Here is a 16,141-nt window from a genome sequence, read left to right on the forward strand (position 1 = left end):
ATAGCAAAATTACATTTGTGTTATCTCTATTTTCTTCCTTCCACCCCTCTATCATCTTTCTCAGGAAGATTGCCTTGTTACATTTGAAAAGCAGGCTGAAGGGGACCAGCATGGACTTTTTATTGTGCCTGGTAAAACTGGGTTTGTAGCAGGAGTGAGGAACAGGAAGAAAGAGGGAAAAAAGAAAGTAACTGGAAAACCTGAATTTTCTGTAGATACCAAATTCCCATGGAGATCAAGAGAAGGGCATAGACAATTATGGCAAAAGCACTAGATTTCCCTATTCTGCAGGAAACTATTTTATATGTACCGTCTATTTTACAGCTCTGCCTGAATATATCTAGATGCTTGTGTGAATTTGCCTGCTGAGCAGATGTCTGGCATTTCTGTTCCTTTTGGTACCCCCCTAAAAATAAAATGTTCTCTAGTTAAAATATATGAAATACATGAAAGTAAGTTTGCAAGCTCTAATGAACTAACTGTTATTTCTGTACTGTACTTTCACTTTGGGTCTGTCTTTTTCTAGTTCTTCTGCCGTTTCTTAGTGGCTTTGGTTCTTGACTGTAGCTTTGGGTAGCTTAGGGGCTTGGGTAGAGAAGCTCTGAGCATATGTGTCTGTCTAACAGCTGGGAGATGTAGAAAGTCATGATTCAGTTTTAATTCTTGGCAGGTCATGTTAATTTTTCTGAACATGTTGGGTGTTTTCTGGAATCTGAAATTAAAAGAGGAAACCCTTCTCTTTCTTGACTACTGCAGACTCAGCATACACAGTTGTGACAGCTCAAATGATCATGGAGCATCTTGAACAGCTGTTCTTTTGTTGTGAACATCACTCTTGTAAAACCCTTGTGAAAAATTGTTCTTATCAAATAGTGGTGATCAAGAGTTCACGTGTGCTGTCGAGTACAGAAGGATCCGACTTGTTTCTTAGACCATGGTTTGCATTGTCACTAAACTGACATTTATTAATGTTTTCAGAAATCCCACTCAGTTTGCAAGAATGAATTTCATATCTATGGGGGAAGATGGTAGTGGTATTTTATTGTCTCTGGAGGTTGCAGTTTCTGTTGTATTCACACTTGGCCCCCCCCAACTTTGATCTTTTCTCTGTTGAGGAGGTTCTGGTTGGGAAGAAGCTTTTAATTCTTTTGTTGAACCTGCTCGATTTGAGACAAAACTGGATAAGATACAACAGGATGACCTGAGATTGGTAGAGAAGGATGGGGTTTATTATATATATTAGAAAATTCATAGTGATAACCAATAAAAGAGAAGCAATAGGGCATCCAACAGTCAAATACCATGGCAGAAAATCCCTCCACAATGTATGACTTTCCCTGGCCAAGAAAGACTGTGTAAAGAAATTGCCTGTTGAATAGGTCTTTCTTGGGGCCCACTGTGTTATACTACAGTGTTTGGGTTGCATATTTGCTGGGCAACGTGCCTCAAAAGCATTAATGCTGCACTGCATCTACTTTGTCCTGCAGTTAAGTATTTTGGAGCTGAAACAAATAAAACACTCTATTTATAACCTGGAAGTCTGTGAGACAAAAGCTTTTCTTACATTTTATTCATGCAATAATGCATTTTCAAAATACTGTAGTGTCTTCAGCTCTGTGTATGTCAGGGAGCAAGAGACCCAGATTTCTTTACATAGCTGTAATATAAATGAGTTTTCATGTACTCTGGAGCTGCCTTCTGTCAGGAGGTTGATGTAATTTGACCCTGGTGCCTGTGGGAGTAGGAATCAATTTTGTCAAAAGTATCATTTATTTAGGATGCAACCAAATCCCCCCACCCCAAACCCAAATACAGACAACCCTTCCAGTTGAAGTTCAGTTCCTTTCCAGAATTTTTGCTATGTTACTGTGGAAATTCACAGCAATTATTTTTTTGTTTGGCTGGGGAGGTTTTGTATGACAGATTGGGAGACTCTCTTTTCCTTTGCCACCTCTTCATAAAGCTGAACAGGGCTTGAAACTGATGGTGGTTTTGTCCTAATTTTTGTTGCATGCTGTTGACACATACAAATATAGGGAAAGGGAAAATGAGGTGAGCATGAAATGAGATGTATTTAAAGAGAGTGCCTGCTAGTGACACAGAAATATGGGGAAAGGGAAAATGAGCCAGTAACCCAAAATGTGAAAAATGGCACATCACATGTCCTGCTTCTATTCAGAAACATTTCTCTTCCCTGGTGATGATGTTGCTGTGGACGGAGGTTACAAAAGGTCTATTATACCATGTCCTACCAGAGCTCTAATACTGCCTAGTATCCCACACTTTACTTTGGTGGAGCATACCTGGTCTCTGATGTGTCACTCAATAGCTACAGCTAAGTACTTATCCATGCAGAAACGTTTAATTACTTATACTATGCAGTTTTAAGTAGTTAAAATATTGGCTGTTTTCTTTCCCTGCCCTGGCAGAATGTTCTCATTCTGCTATGTCTTCTTGCTTTAATTTTACACACCCAGGTAACGGAAGCTAAGCAGCTATTTTAGCCTTTTTCTCATCTACTTGAACAAAAGCCACAAATTAATGTATTGCCACCTGCAGCTAATTACTGCTGCTGCCAAATCTGCTGCCCCTCTCCCCATAACGAACAGAAGGAAACACGGTGATTTAAGCTTAGATGGTGGCAGGCAAGAAGTTGGTCATCAGTGCATCTCTGTGACAAGGAAAACTGAGCACATCCTGGTCTATATTAGCAGGAATGTAGCCAGCAGATGGAGGAAAGGGATTCATGCCCTCACTTCATCACTTGTGAGTCTACTTCTGGAGTGTTGTGTCCAACTTTGGGCCTTCCAGCATGAGAGACATTGACAGACTGGAGCAAGCCCAGCAGAGGCTGTAGGGGTAGTCTGTGGGGTTGCATTAGTCTGGCTATAACACTCTGAAGTTATGCTGCAGTTTGTACCAATATTTCTGTGCAGATAAGTCACTGGCATCTGGTACTGCTGTTTTGGGGTATGGGAAAATGCAATTTTGTGTTCTGAAACAGCCAATAGGACTAAAAATTGTCTCCTGGCCCTTCTGAACTTTTCTTGTGCAAGAGGATCTTTCAGTTCAGTTCACTTCAGTTTGAGAGACTGTATGTTAAGGGAAGGACTGCTGTTAAGGAGAGCTGTTATACTTCCAATGTAGAAGGAAATGGCAGTGTTTAAATAGGGTTTTAAAGCTGGTGGTTCATTTATTGTTTGTTCATTCAATTTTAAAATCTATATATAGGTAATAAAACCAGACTTAAAACGTAAAAGCTGGGTAATACGTACGTAAAGCTGAAAATAAAAGCTAATAACACTGTTTACTTTTTTGCTCTTGTTTTATTTTTAGGATTTCTTCTTTTATTCACTAGTATATGATCCTCAACAAAAGACTCTGCTCGCTGATAAAGGAGAGATTCGAGTTGGAAACCGATACCAGGCAGATATAACAGACTTACTAAAAGAGGGTAATTTCTGTAATTTATTTAAATTGTCAAGAGTCCACATTGAATGTGGCCACTTCTGTGTGTGCAGCCTGCCAAGGTGTGGGAGGTGGAAGTTCCCACTGCCAGGCCATGTGTACAAGGATGGTTGGGTTTGTTGAGGCTGTTGCCCACTGAAGGCAATTAGTTCTGTTTCAAACTGGTCTTTAAATGGGCACTTGTCCAAATCACAAATGTTGTTGAAATAAATTGAATTAATGGGCTCTCTCGGAGTTTGCACTCTTTTTATTAGGAGATTTCAGAATTTCCATGGGAAGCACAAATTTCCATCGTGTCTGTAAAAGCCTTTTGTGTTTTTAATCAAGACTCACTTCCCTATGAGAGCCCCTCCCAAATTACTGCCAATTAAATGCTGTCTGCCCTCATCAATCTGGCCATTATTGCCGGGTGCCTTTTCCCTGGAGCCCTCTCCCATTCCCAGTGTTGGCTGCCAGCCTAGACTTCTCACCTGCAGAACAGGCAGAGGGAAGAATTTGCTGGCTGGAGTGTGTGGTGAGACCTCAGCCTGCCCCCACTGTGTCATGAAACAGTAGGACACAAGGACCCTGGCCCAAGGAAAAGGGAGTCGCAGCAGTAACCAGTACTAGTTACCAAACAGTAACTAACTTTAGATGTATTTGTCTCTGCACAGACAAATCCAAAAGATCACCACGCTACAGATCCGAAAGTGGGTGCAGAAACTGAGAGGGATGGGGAGTGTTGGCACCTAACTGTTCTTTCCTGAGCCCCGTGCAATGCATGGGGAAAGGTCTGTCAGTACACTTCTCCTAAGAGACCAAGGGTTGTGACCCATGTTGGAAAGGCCCTATCCAGACTGAATAGGCCAAGATGTGAAAGCAGTGAGGTGCCTCTGCTGCCTTTAGGAGCTTTGCTGGTATTGTTAGTCTCATGCTAGAACAGGCAAACAGATGGGTCAGGACTCTTGTTTAATTTATCTATGAAACTGGTATTTATTCAACAGCTGGGCAAGCCTCCTAAGTGAGGGTGAACTAATTTGAAAGGAATCCTCTTCCCTCAGCGGGCCAACATGGGGCTTCAGAGAAGGATAATCTCCAGATGTTTTAAAGGGAACAGAAAGAAGAGGAAAAAAGTTCCTCCTGCATTTTTCCAGGGTGTTTTGGTTTGTACAGAGTTGGAAAAATAAAAACAAGATTGTCTGATGCCATGACTTACCCCTTAGAAAGCAGCCAACATGAGTTGAACCAGTTACTTTTTGCCTGCTCAGAGCAGCTGGGAATGTGTCTGTTTTCCTGAAATTGCTGCAAGATAAAGGAGGAAGAGAGATGAGCTGAGGAAAGAAACTGTAAAGAAACTGTCTAGTTTGGAGAAGGATGTACTGTTTGCCATGACATGTCCTTTGAAACTAGTTATTGAAAATCTGATTGCCTGATTCAGACAAGCTGTGTTGCTGTGTCTGTCAAGATGAAATTGTCACGTACAAATAAGTGAATAAAATTTTCACAGTGGCCTGTCAGACTGAGTAACCAAAATGAGCTAAGAGTGACATTATTGTGAGATAAAAAAATAATCTAGAAAGTACTTTTATTTTGAAAGAACCATGCTAAGCATTTCTGATTTGTTTTTCAACCAGGCGAGGATGATGGAAGAGATCAGTCAAAACTTGAAACAAAAGTTTGGGAAGCCTTTAACCCACTAGTAGACAAGCAGATAGACCAGTTCCTGGTGGTAGCACGGTAAGAAGCTTTTACCTCTCTTTTGGAGAAGTAAATGTTAGTAACTTTTCCAGGCACTTTAAGTTCTTTATTAGTATGAATGCAAGTTTTAGTTGCTTGATTCACTTGGTCCATTTTGAAAGATGGACATTTTACCTGCCTTCCTGGGAATTGCATGACTTCAGGAACAGCTTCTCAGATTTACAACTTAATCAGTTGCATTAAGGAAGAGCAAATGGCATGTAAAAACAATCCTGAAATTGGTGAGGTTTTTCAAATGCTTTGGCCAGCATGCAGAAGACTCAGTGAGCTAAATTCTTGGCAGTTGTTTGCTCAGTCCATTTTCTGCCTTTTTCAAATCCAATGACATTTTGACATCCATTAACAGTTTGCTGAGAATTCTAGTAAATGCTTTTGATGGAGCAAGGATGTTTTCTAAGGCCTAGATTCGAAAAGGTAGGCACAATAAAATAGAACCCTGCAAATCTGTACTGATGGTGTTTTTATTTAAGCCCAAAGCAATCTTTCTTGATCAACTTTTCATTTTTTAAAGGTTCTTGAGCTAATTCATTGTTATGCATTTATATAAACAGAAGACTATATTAAATTTTAGGCCATCATAGCAATTGGTGACTGAATAATTTGGAGAAAAAAATAAAAAGGTAGCACACTTCACATTCTATATGGTTTAGGTGCCTGCTGCAGCCACGGGCTTTAGCCCTGGAAAACAGAGTTAAGCCTTTTTGGGTGAACCCTGGATCTGTCAGCCTTCTGGTTCTTTCTTTTCCCCCCCTCTTTTGTTTTCATGTGGGTTGGTTTGGAGTGACTGTAGAGCTCCTTTGTGGTGGGGTTTTCCACCTTGTGTAGGCTTCTGGTGGCAAAGCTGGTTTTAGTGGTTCTTTCTGTCTGTTCAGTGCTGCCCACTGGGTTTGCTGGTACAGCCGCTCTAATGAGAAGCACTGAAAAAATTCCTTCTGTCCAGAATCAGCGAAGCATTCCAGTTTATTATTAGTACACACACACACACACACAAAAGTATCAGTTCAGCTAAAGCTGGGGATGGGGGAGTTGTGAAGTAGGGATGGGGATAGTGACTGGGAGGCTGAGGAGAGGGTGAAGCGTGAATCGCTACAGACACTTGGATGGGGGAGGCTGCTTTGGATTTCAGCCAAAATTAGATGTTTGATGACAAGTAGTGCTTAAACATTTACCTTTCCTGCTCCTGCACTGCTTGGCACTAGTGTGTTCCTCTGTGGGCTCAACTAGTTTTGGGAAGTGATCTGAGTGGAGGGGGAAAAACCTGACCCGCCTTCTTTTTGTTGTTGTAGTTGCTCAGAGGAGTTCAGCTCCAGTTCCCTTGTGCAGGAGGACAAATGTTTCACCCATGTGATGTAGCAAGCAGGCAGGGGAGTAGGAATTTCGAGAACTGATGTTTATGTTAAAGGTTCCTTCAACTAATTTCTTTAGGAATAAGATGCAGAGCATGGGGATTGTAGCCTCAGATGCAGAAATGACTGATATTGTGAAGTATTCGAGAATTGCTGTTTATGCAGGCTTTATAATAAATATTGTATAATATTAAGTTGTAAAATAAATATTGTTTTTAATGTCACTGAAACCTTTAGAAAAATGTTTGCATTACTGCTTTTTCCTGTATGGTTTTGGCATCTGCCTCTATACCTTCAGACAATGCAGCACTGCTCTTGCGATCGTGGAAGAGACTATTGCCATTCATAAAGCTTGCTTGTGCTCAGTTCCTTTTATAGCTTAAGTCTATGAGAGATAAGGGATAAGAGAGCAGGTCAGAACTCCCTGTTGGTGATCCTTCAGTCTTTCTCTGTTTCCTCTCCTATACCTAAACCTCTTTGGTCATATGAATTAAGTAAAGTGTTGATAATAACAAACCACATCGAAGAGAATGGTCTCTGGCTCACAATGAGCACCAAATCACATCCTCTTGTAACTGAGAAATGAAGTCTGCTCATCTCAGAAAGCGTTGGTTGGGTGTTTATATTTGTGCTGGGTTTGCATGCAAAGTTAGTGCTGTGTTTAATTTCTTTCAGGTCTGTTGGTACGTTTGCCCGAGCGCTGGATTGCAGTAGTTCTGTCAGACAGCCAAGTTTGCACATGAGTGCTGCAGCAGCCTCCAGGGACATCACGCTGGTGAGATTTTTTTTTAAGAGGACCTTAAGTTTGTGAGAGATGCAAAATATTCACCTCAGCAACAACAGTTGGCAAAGAGAGAGGGGCAGATGGATTGTAATTGTGGCCTGCTGTGAAGCAGACCCTGTCTTTGTAAAGGAATCCTTTAGTTACAGATGAAGTAACTTTTTCTGGCCTTGGGCCTCCTATGATCCGTCATGGATAGTTCTGTGAGTTTTTTTATTGTTGTTTTTTAGTTTTATTAAAATATTCTGATGACATGCTTTACAGCCCATCTCTTGCATGGGCTTGGTAGCTGCCTTGAGAAGAATGCAAATGATTGTCTGCCTGTGTGCCAGAGTGCCACTCCTCATCATTTCCCCACCACCAGACTGTCACTGGCATCCTTGGGCAAGATTGTCTAGGGGAAAAGCTTGTGGTCAGATAAGAAATGCCAGTGGATCCAGTTGTTCTCTTTGAGCTCCATTTTAGAATACTCGAGAAGTGGTATTATTGTTAACATTTTATAGTTGTAAATGTTGCTGAGTAGATCAAGGAAAGAGAAAATTTGAGATTTATGGATTTACTCATATCAATTCCTCCCTCGCAGCTTGTTCTCAGCCCTTGTAAATCACAAGTTGCTCAGCTTTCTGAGGAGTAATTGCTCCTGAGAGTCATTCTATTTTCCTACTCAGCTGTGATGTGCAACTTAAATCTTTTGGGGGGCTTCTGGCCTTTGGGGGGAACTGTATGTGCATGTTGCTACTCTTATTTTTCATATGATGAAGGTGCATGGCCCAGTCTATGAGAAAACGCCCTTGGACCTCTGTCTTCATGCCCCATATGTGGAATGGTAGTTAGCAGGGCTGCTCAGTCTTTGGGGGAGTGGGTCTATCCCTAACTAACAGTATTGCTGCAGTAGTGGTGCTGAGTAGGAATTATTGATACACAAGGGCTTGTATTCCACACCCCCCACTACTGCCAGTGAATGTTAGACTTGTACACTGACAATTGCAGCGAGTCTGAGGTTGGAACAGTTTTTACTGACTTTGTTTGGGGTATAGAATACTGCACTCTCAAATCTTGGTGCAGCATTTGTCATTGCTGTTTAACTGCTAAGCATTTTCCCCCCCAGATGCTTGTCCTTACAATTCTCTTTCTCCTTTGCAACCACGTAGTTCCATGCTATGGACACTTTGCACAAAAATGTCTACGACATTTCCAAGGCAATCTCTGCGCTTGTGCCACAAGGTGGGCCGGTCCTGTGCAGAGATGAGATGGAGGAGTGGTCTGCTTCAGAGGCAAACCTCTTCGAGGAAGCACTAGAAAAATATGGAAAAGATTTCACTGACATTCAGCAAGATTTTGTAAGTATATAAAGCAAGGGCCCCTGTGGTGACCGGTTCTGATCAGTGACAGAGCTGGTTTGCAGCTTGTCTAAACTGTGTTGTTTTTCCTCGTGTTGAAGAAGAGGGCTTTGAACTAGAGCATGTGTCTTGCTGTAAAGTGGGGAAAGGCAGACCTCATACTGATGACAGCCTGTTGTACAGTCAGAATTTCAAATCACAGATGATTGCTTTTCCTTTAGAGATGTTAATTTAGAATCATCTGCTCCACTACAGCTGAGGGAGGATTTAGGAAAGTGTTGTGACAGCCGAGCTGCTCTAGATTAATTTGTGTTTGAAGGAGAGTAAGTACTGGGCCTTCTGAAACATGAAAATGTAGTCACTCTTACAATGTCATTTCAGAAAGGGCCTTTGAAAGTTTTCAAAAGGAATCCTGGACATCCCAGGGAAGTGTCCTGTAGTTTGGCCAGAGCTCCATGCTAGGTGCTCAGCCTGTGGATTGAATGGAGCGCTGTAAGGAGAGCCAAGTTTCACTGTGTCACTGACTGAGTTCTCTGGAACAAAATAAGTAGTTTCAGTGTTGCTTGTCCAATGCTCTAATCTTTTAGGCAGAGGGACTTGAAAATAGCACAACACTCTGCGATCCTGCTGAAATCCTTGTGCTTCTCATGCAGAGAACAGAGCTGGCAGAGCACGATTCTGTTAGTTTGTTTTGGTTTTGTGTTTTGGTGGGTTTTTTTGTTTGTTTGTTTTTTTTAATAGGCCAGCTCCACTGAAGCCAAGTAAATTGGAACTGTGATACTGTAGTTGTGGCTCTTGCTTGAGTCTCTTCTTCTCAGAGAGAGTCTGAGCCTGTGGGCTCCCTTCCACATTGTGCCTCTCTTGAATGGTTTACTGTGGAGCCAGTGCAGCATGAAGATCTACCTGTAACCTGCTCCACTTATACACTGAAAACTATGTTTTTGAAAGGGCATTTAATTTAACATATGTCCCATGTGCATCTAATGTCCTTGGGAGATTCAGACACTGACTTGTCTTCTATTTTTTTTATGAGGAGAGTTAGTAGTTGCAGGATTCTGCTACAAACTGTCAGTGAGAGGAATCCTGTGAATTTGTGAGTCTGTGTGCCAGCTCCCTTCGATGACTGCTGCTTTTCCTTTGTGTCCCTAGCTCCCATGGAAGTCCTTAACAAGCATAATAGAATATTACTATATGTGGAAAACTACAGACAGATACGTTCAGCAGGTAAGAGAGTCAGAATCACCTCTTTCATTCTAACCAAAGTTGCTTTTCTTGCCTGTGAAACTGAGCCTTGTTGCTTTATTCTCCCTCTTGGGGTTCAGCCTTTCCATTAGGTGGGTTCTGTTATGATCGGAACGATCTCCTGTCACTAAACTCATCAGCTGTTCTGTAGATACAAACAGGTAGGAGTGGCAGGAGTACATTGTTTTCATGTTTGCTGCTACCCTGTTTGTTTGGAGCTTTCCAATGTCTGTTTTGGAATTCAGCAGAGGAAGGCAGTGCAGTTACTCTCTGCCTGTAGAGTTCAAGGTCAGCATTAACTTCATTGACTTTTTTGGGGGGGGTCAGCTGCTGTACAAGAGGCACCCACTGTTGATTCTCCACTGCTCCTGCCAATGACTTTGATGGCAGATGCACGAGGCTCCCCCATGTAAGCTCTGCAAGTGAAGTGTTTGTCTGGGAAGTGTTGAGGGCTCAAATTCCCAGACACGTTATACTTGAGAATCAACTTTGACTGGTGTTTACAATCATTTTTATCTCTACGTGTTTAAATATGAAGGCTGGTTGGTTCCTGAAATAAAGAAAGCACAATGGAAGCAACATGCAAAATGTTGCAGAGTGTCAGTTGCTGAAAACTACTTACAATATTTATTAGGAAAATCAAGTAAAAGAAGGGAGAAATTTAAAATGGAGTTTTCATTATAATTATCAGCCTTAAGCTGAGGCATCTATTTGAAGTATCAGAAAAAGTGGAGTTAATGAAAATACCTTGCCTTAACATGCTTCCTTGGAAATTCAGCCTGGGGTAAAGACTAGATGCCTGAGGCATTGACCAATGTTTGCCATGTGCTAATATTTGGGCACCTTGTTTTGTAATGTGATTTTTACCATTTTCTTTCTGGTCAGGACACTGTTTAAATTATAGAGGGGTCCTCAGGACAAACAAGAAACATAACTGATACAAAAAAAAAGACTTTACTTTTAATAAAATTATTAATGGCATCCTCACTCTAATATTTTCCCAAGTTCATTCTTTGAAACTTTTCCTTCTGGCAAGGAAATGGGTGGTAGGAAAGTGGGATGGTGATGGAAGCTGGCATGGTGGGGAAAAATGGTTCTGGAGAAATGAAGGCATGGTCTTTCCTTCCCCATTGCTTTTTCCTCTTCCATAAGGTTTGTCATTACATAAGGAAAACTGCAGAAGGGATAGGTGTGCAAAATACTTTATTTGTTCTTGCATCAATTAAAAAACACAACAAACTTACATTTTCTTGTACTATTTTGCTCTATTCCTGTGCACTGGGTTTTCTATCATGGTTATATGGTACCTTACATCTACTGCCCAGGAGTCTACCAGGGATTTGGGGAAAACTTCCAATTAGAGACTCTGCACTTAGGAGACAGTATGAGTGAGTATAAGCTGAACTGGTTGAAGTTGCAATGCAGAGATACCACATCAATTAAATCTGAACTGAGCTGAAGACCTCATCTCAAATTCCTGGCTTGTACGAGCAAATAATACCATGAAACATTTATAAAAAAACTTGAAAGGGCTATCAATATGTAACCACAAAGAAAGCATAGGAAATTGTAGTTGAAATAATGGTGTATTACATTTATATTCTACTTGATGAGTGCAAAATCTTTGGCAAAGCACATCTGTTGCCACTTATTCCATCTGTTTCTTCATCATGTTTGATCTATGCAGAATCTTCCCTTGGTCTATTACCACAAAATGGTTTGGGGGCTAATAGCATTTGTGTACATAAGATATTGAAAATATGCAAAGTAAGGATATGAAAAGTGTGGATCTCAAGTTGTTACACTTCCACTTCCCTCTTTCCAAGAAGATGATTAAATTATATTTCAAGTCTGTATGTTATTGTCTTTAATAAAAGTATTGATAACTTGCTTATTCCTATAGAATCTTTGAATGAAGACTAAAAGTCCATTTAAACTGTCTGTTTCTGTGAGTTACAAAACATAGGAATAAAGATTTTTCTCACCAACCAATTGCCTGCTTGGATGAAAAAGCAACAGTTACTTGGGAGCTGTTTACATCCTTCTGTGTTTCCCTTGACAGTTTCTTGGCATGAGAAAGCACTGCTATAATCCTGAAGTAGAATCTATCTGTTTCTTGCCTCTGAGGAAGGGACATTTTGAGTTGCCTTCAACAGAAGGCCCGTTCTGAGAACTGAACAATAAAGTGTACTCATGCTTGGTGTACCTAAGATGGAAGGGCTTAATGCAGCACTTCCTTGTCTTGTGAGTAGGACACTCACAAGATTGAGATACGTGCAAATTGACTTCTTTTGGAGCATGCACTTGGATTTCTTATCCAGTAATTTTTCTTTTACCCCATGCTTTTGAAGATTACCAGCATAATCAGGAGTTCAGTCGTTTCAAGGGAAGGACTGACCCTCCAAGAACAGAACTGCTAGAAGGAGTAATTCTACTGCAATGTCAACACAGAATTTGTGGTTTAATGTAGGCTCCTGAACGCCTGTCCAAAGTGATCCCAAGAGCTGTCCTGTCAAAGACACCCTTTCAGAGTTGTTCTGAAGAAAATGAGTGTGATGCATTCCAAATTCAGTATCCCGGGTCCCCTTTGAATGCATTCTTTTCTTGGGACAGATTTCTTGTGTTCAATTCACAAGATCATATATTTCTGACTCAGAAAGATTTGAAATGGCATGACCAATTTATCTGCTGTTTGTTGGCTTCCTTCAGTGATTTGAAAGCTCTCTGAGTTGATGTGATGTCTGGCTACATTTTCATTCAATGTAGAGGTTCTTACCTAGTTGTGAATTCCAGAGTGATTTTTTTAAAAAATATTTGTAAATGCTTCTACTGTTTTGCATATCATGAGGGGAAGTCCTGAAAACTTTAAAACATTTAACTTTTCATAGGTTGAGAAGAACTCTGTGGAGGTGGCAGATGACTTGGAATTAGTCATATGCTTTCTGAGAGTGAAAGGCTTTACTTCTTGCATTTTATTTGTGTCTGAGGAGCAGGTAACTTCAAGAGGAAGGTCAAATACTATGAGTTTCCACTGTTCTATTTCTTATGTGGAAGTGCCATTAGAAAAGTGCCATTAGGAGGAATAGACAGAGAAAATCGGTTTTAAGGTATGTATAGTATTGGGAAGATACTGGAGAAAGTGCCATTATGTTTGAGTCAGTGAGGTAGGGAGCTCTGGGACAGTCTTGATGCAGATAGGAAACATCCTTATTAAGGAAACCAAGCCTGCTTTGTACCTAGCTGAGGGCTGGGAGTGATGTCTTAATGTACCAGCCTTCATGAAGTCCTGTGTGTAGCAATGTAGAAATAACATCAATGAAATGTTTTTCCACGTCCGTAGGATATTTTATCCCCCAACAACTCCTGTTAAAACTGCAGTATTGTGGAACTCTGTCACTTGCTTGCCAAAACTGCCAGAAACTGTAGGTACCACCCCTCAGTTCTGAGATGTGTTGGTGGAGCACAAGCAGCTGGAAATATTTCTCCCAAGTGCATCACAGACTAACTCCCTTTTCTGTCCCATCTCCCCATCCACCCTTGTATATACAACATTTTTATGTTCAGAGGTTTGAAAAAAAATAAGCAGTATGAAAGTTCTCCTCTAAATCCAGAAAATGCAATTTATTTTCCCTATCATAAAATAATAAAGGCTTAATATTTGAGGATGTTTGAGGCATCCCTGTGCTGTCTACCAACCCAATTCTTGCATTGTGAATGTTGAAGTATCCCCAACGTTCCTGGTTTTCTTCTGTTATTTCCCCTTTATAAATGATTCACTCTTTAGAAAAGAACCACAAACATTTGCTCTCATACGTCATGTGTTATAAAACTCTTTCAAGCCCAGTGGATAGAGTGAAAGATATCAAATCTAGGGAGAGGATATATAAAGGATAGATGTTTGCACCAACTTGAATGTACAGTGCTTAGTACTTTAATCCCTTGGTCCCCAGGGGATAGACAAGTTGGTAATATCTTCCTTTTATAGATGGGGAAAATATGATGAGGTAAATAAGTATATCCTCTTAAGATGTGTGTATATAAATAACTGAAAGAGAAAAGATTTATTTTAGGCCAAACTACTAGAAAAAGTTACAAATGTTTAGGGTTTTTCCTGCGGGTGAGGACATTCATAACTACATCAGACAGCATTAAGAATTTATAGTGTAAATATGCTTCAGGCACAGATCAATTAATAACTGGCAAAGGACCTAGCAAAGCACTCTCTCAGGGAAGGGATTATTCTGAAATTGTGCATGACTGCATCTCAGGCCCCCTTCTTTTGTACCTTCTGGAATTGGCCACTGTCAGGAAATAGGAAACTCATCATATCTGGTCTATTGATTGCCCACAGCTGCAGGTACTTAGTGCAAAACCTCTTCTTATCCAGGACATTGTGGTACCTTCTGGAAACCTTCAATTTTCCTTGTATACTATTTGTAGTAAGGGGCGTATGCTGCGTGTTGTACATTGTGCTGATCCCCAGGCAGCTGTAGGAGAGGAGGGTGTTGCAAGGTCCAGTGATCTATGGCAGTTGTTAGCTCAGAGCTCATGCCAGGATCATCAGTAACAAAGGAAATCTGTGGTATGAGGTTAACATTCATCACCTGTTTACAAGAATGCTGCTTAATACCCTAAATTAACCATGTCCCCAAGGCAAATGACTTTACACTGTGGACAGTAGAATATTTCAGCTGCTGATAATGCTGCATGCTTAAGTGAAGCTCTTGCATTCATATATTTCCAACACTGTCTTAACATAATGGGAGATGTTGTCAAGAAAACTGCAGCTTTTCCCTCTCACAGTCTAGAAATTTAAAAAAACAGCAGTTCTCTGCCAGTGTAAGTTTTCTGAATTTCTTGCTTAGGTCTCAAGGAAATTGGTTTCTTGTACTGTTCATCAAGCAGTATTTTAAGCTGTTAATCAGTATCTGATATTGGGTTTCCAGGTATTTCCTGGGGAGATGAGCTCTATGGCTGTTCATCTGCTGATGTAACTGCCCACAGCAGTCTGTGCCTGGAGCATCAAGTCCTCCTTTTCAGTTGAGGCTGTGGGTGGAACAACCTCCAGTTCCTGAGCAGAAAAGCATGCATTTTGTTAAAGGATGGGGTTTTTTGTGTAGTGTCTCTCTGGAAGGTAGAGGAGGATTTCTGATGCTGTTTGGAGAACCATTATCACAGTACTTTTTGAGGCCTCTCATTGGGTGCTTTTGTTTCTTACATAAAAATGCTCAGGTAGGGTAGCTTGAAAACCTTCAACTTGAATTTGTAGTTTGTATTCAAAGGGAGAACTCCTTAGTTCCGTTACTGATTGCCAGCAAAATGTTGGTTCCTCCAAGTTTATAGGATTGATAAGGACTGTTTCCACAAAGTCTTCATTAGGTTTTTCTTGAGGTCGGTTTTCAGGCAGCAGTTCCTGTCCTAGGTGAGGTTTAACAGAAGCAATCTTGGAAACTGGCCTACACCAGCAGAAGGGAGTCAACCAGAGAGAGTGCAGCTCTCTTAAGGTGTACTCTTAGTCCCAGGAAGACTTTCAGAAGTTCTGTTTTCTCGGTCCTTGCTCTGTTATCTGACAGCTTAATTCTTTGATTTCTAAGATAGGTCGACTGTTATTTGCAGGAAAAGGGAAGAGGGGAATTCTTTAGGAGCCTGGAGAGCTTTGGTGAGGAGCTATCAGATTGTCATATGGAAAAACTGTTGTTCAAAACTGTCCTGATCAAAGCTTTATGCTTACAGGAAACATTTACTTCATCATTTTTGTGTGTCCAAGGTGTCCCTGTAAAAAGGATTTTTATGTTTGTCCGTTTCCTCAGTGACACACTCTTCAATGTTATTACATTTTCTGGCACTTCCTGCTTCTATGAAGATACTGACTTCAGCTTTACAATTATTTTCCTAGACTGTGCCTTGAGGCTGCTGCTTAGCAAATGCTAAGCTAACCTGTTTGTCTGGAATATCACAATGCTGCTTGTTTGCCTGGAAAACATTGTTGTGGCTTTATGCAGGCCACTCTTACCAGCTTTGAACAGAGGGTTGGACTAGAAACCTTCAGAGGCTCACCCTAAATTTATTTTGCAGATGTAATAAAGAGCAAACTTGAACCTCAGTGTCTCTCTTACTTTTTAAATGGTGAAGGTTTGAGTTATAAAAGGAGCTCTTGGCCTTCTTAATGCTTAAATAAAATCTTCTGTGTCACTTAGGCCTCGGAAGTTCAGAGGTATCAACACAAA

General features: G+C 40.8%; 1 protein-coding gene across 5 annotated transcripts in view; it reads left to right on the forward strand.

Annotated features, from left to right (window-relative positions):
- Positions 1-16,141, forward strand: part of MTA1 (metastasis associated 1) — a 76,181-nt gene that overhangs the window by 26,698 nt on the left and 33,342 nt on the right. For all 5 annotated transcript variants that reach the window (XR_003536100.1, XM_027694632.1, XM_027694633.1 and 2 more), the window contains exons 6-10: positions 3,337-3,454; positions 5,082-5,184; positions 7,227-7,326; positions 8,484-8,672; positions 9,822-9,896. Coding sequence is in view for 4 of the 5 variants with exons in the window: in XM_027694632.1 (XP_027550433.1) it covers positions 3,337-3,454; positions 5,082-5,184; positions 7,227-7,326; positions 8,484-8,672; positions 9,822-9,896 (585 nt within the window). In the remaining variant the exon portion in view is untranslated. The remainder of the gene's footprint in view (positions 1-3,336; positions 3,455-5,081; positions 5,185-7,226; positions 7,327-8,483; positions 8,673-9,821; positions 9,897-16,141) is intronic.

Source organism: Neopelma chrysocephalum, unplaced genomic scaffold (assembly GCF_003984885.1).
Source record: "Neopelma chrysocephalum unplaced genomic scaffold, ASM398488v2 Primary Assembly neopelma1_98, whole genome shotgun sequence".
Lineage (NCBI taxonomy): Eukaryota > Metazoa > Chordata > Aves > Passeriformes > Pipridae > Neopelma > Neopelma chrysocephalum.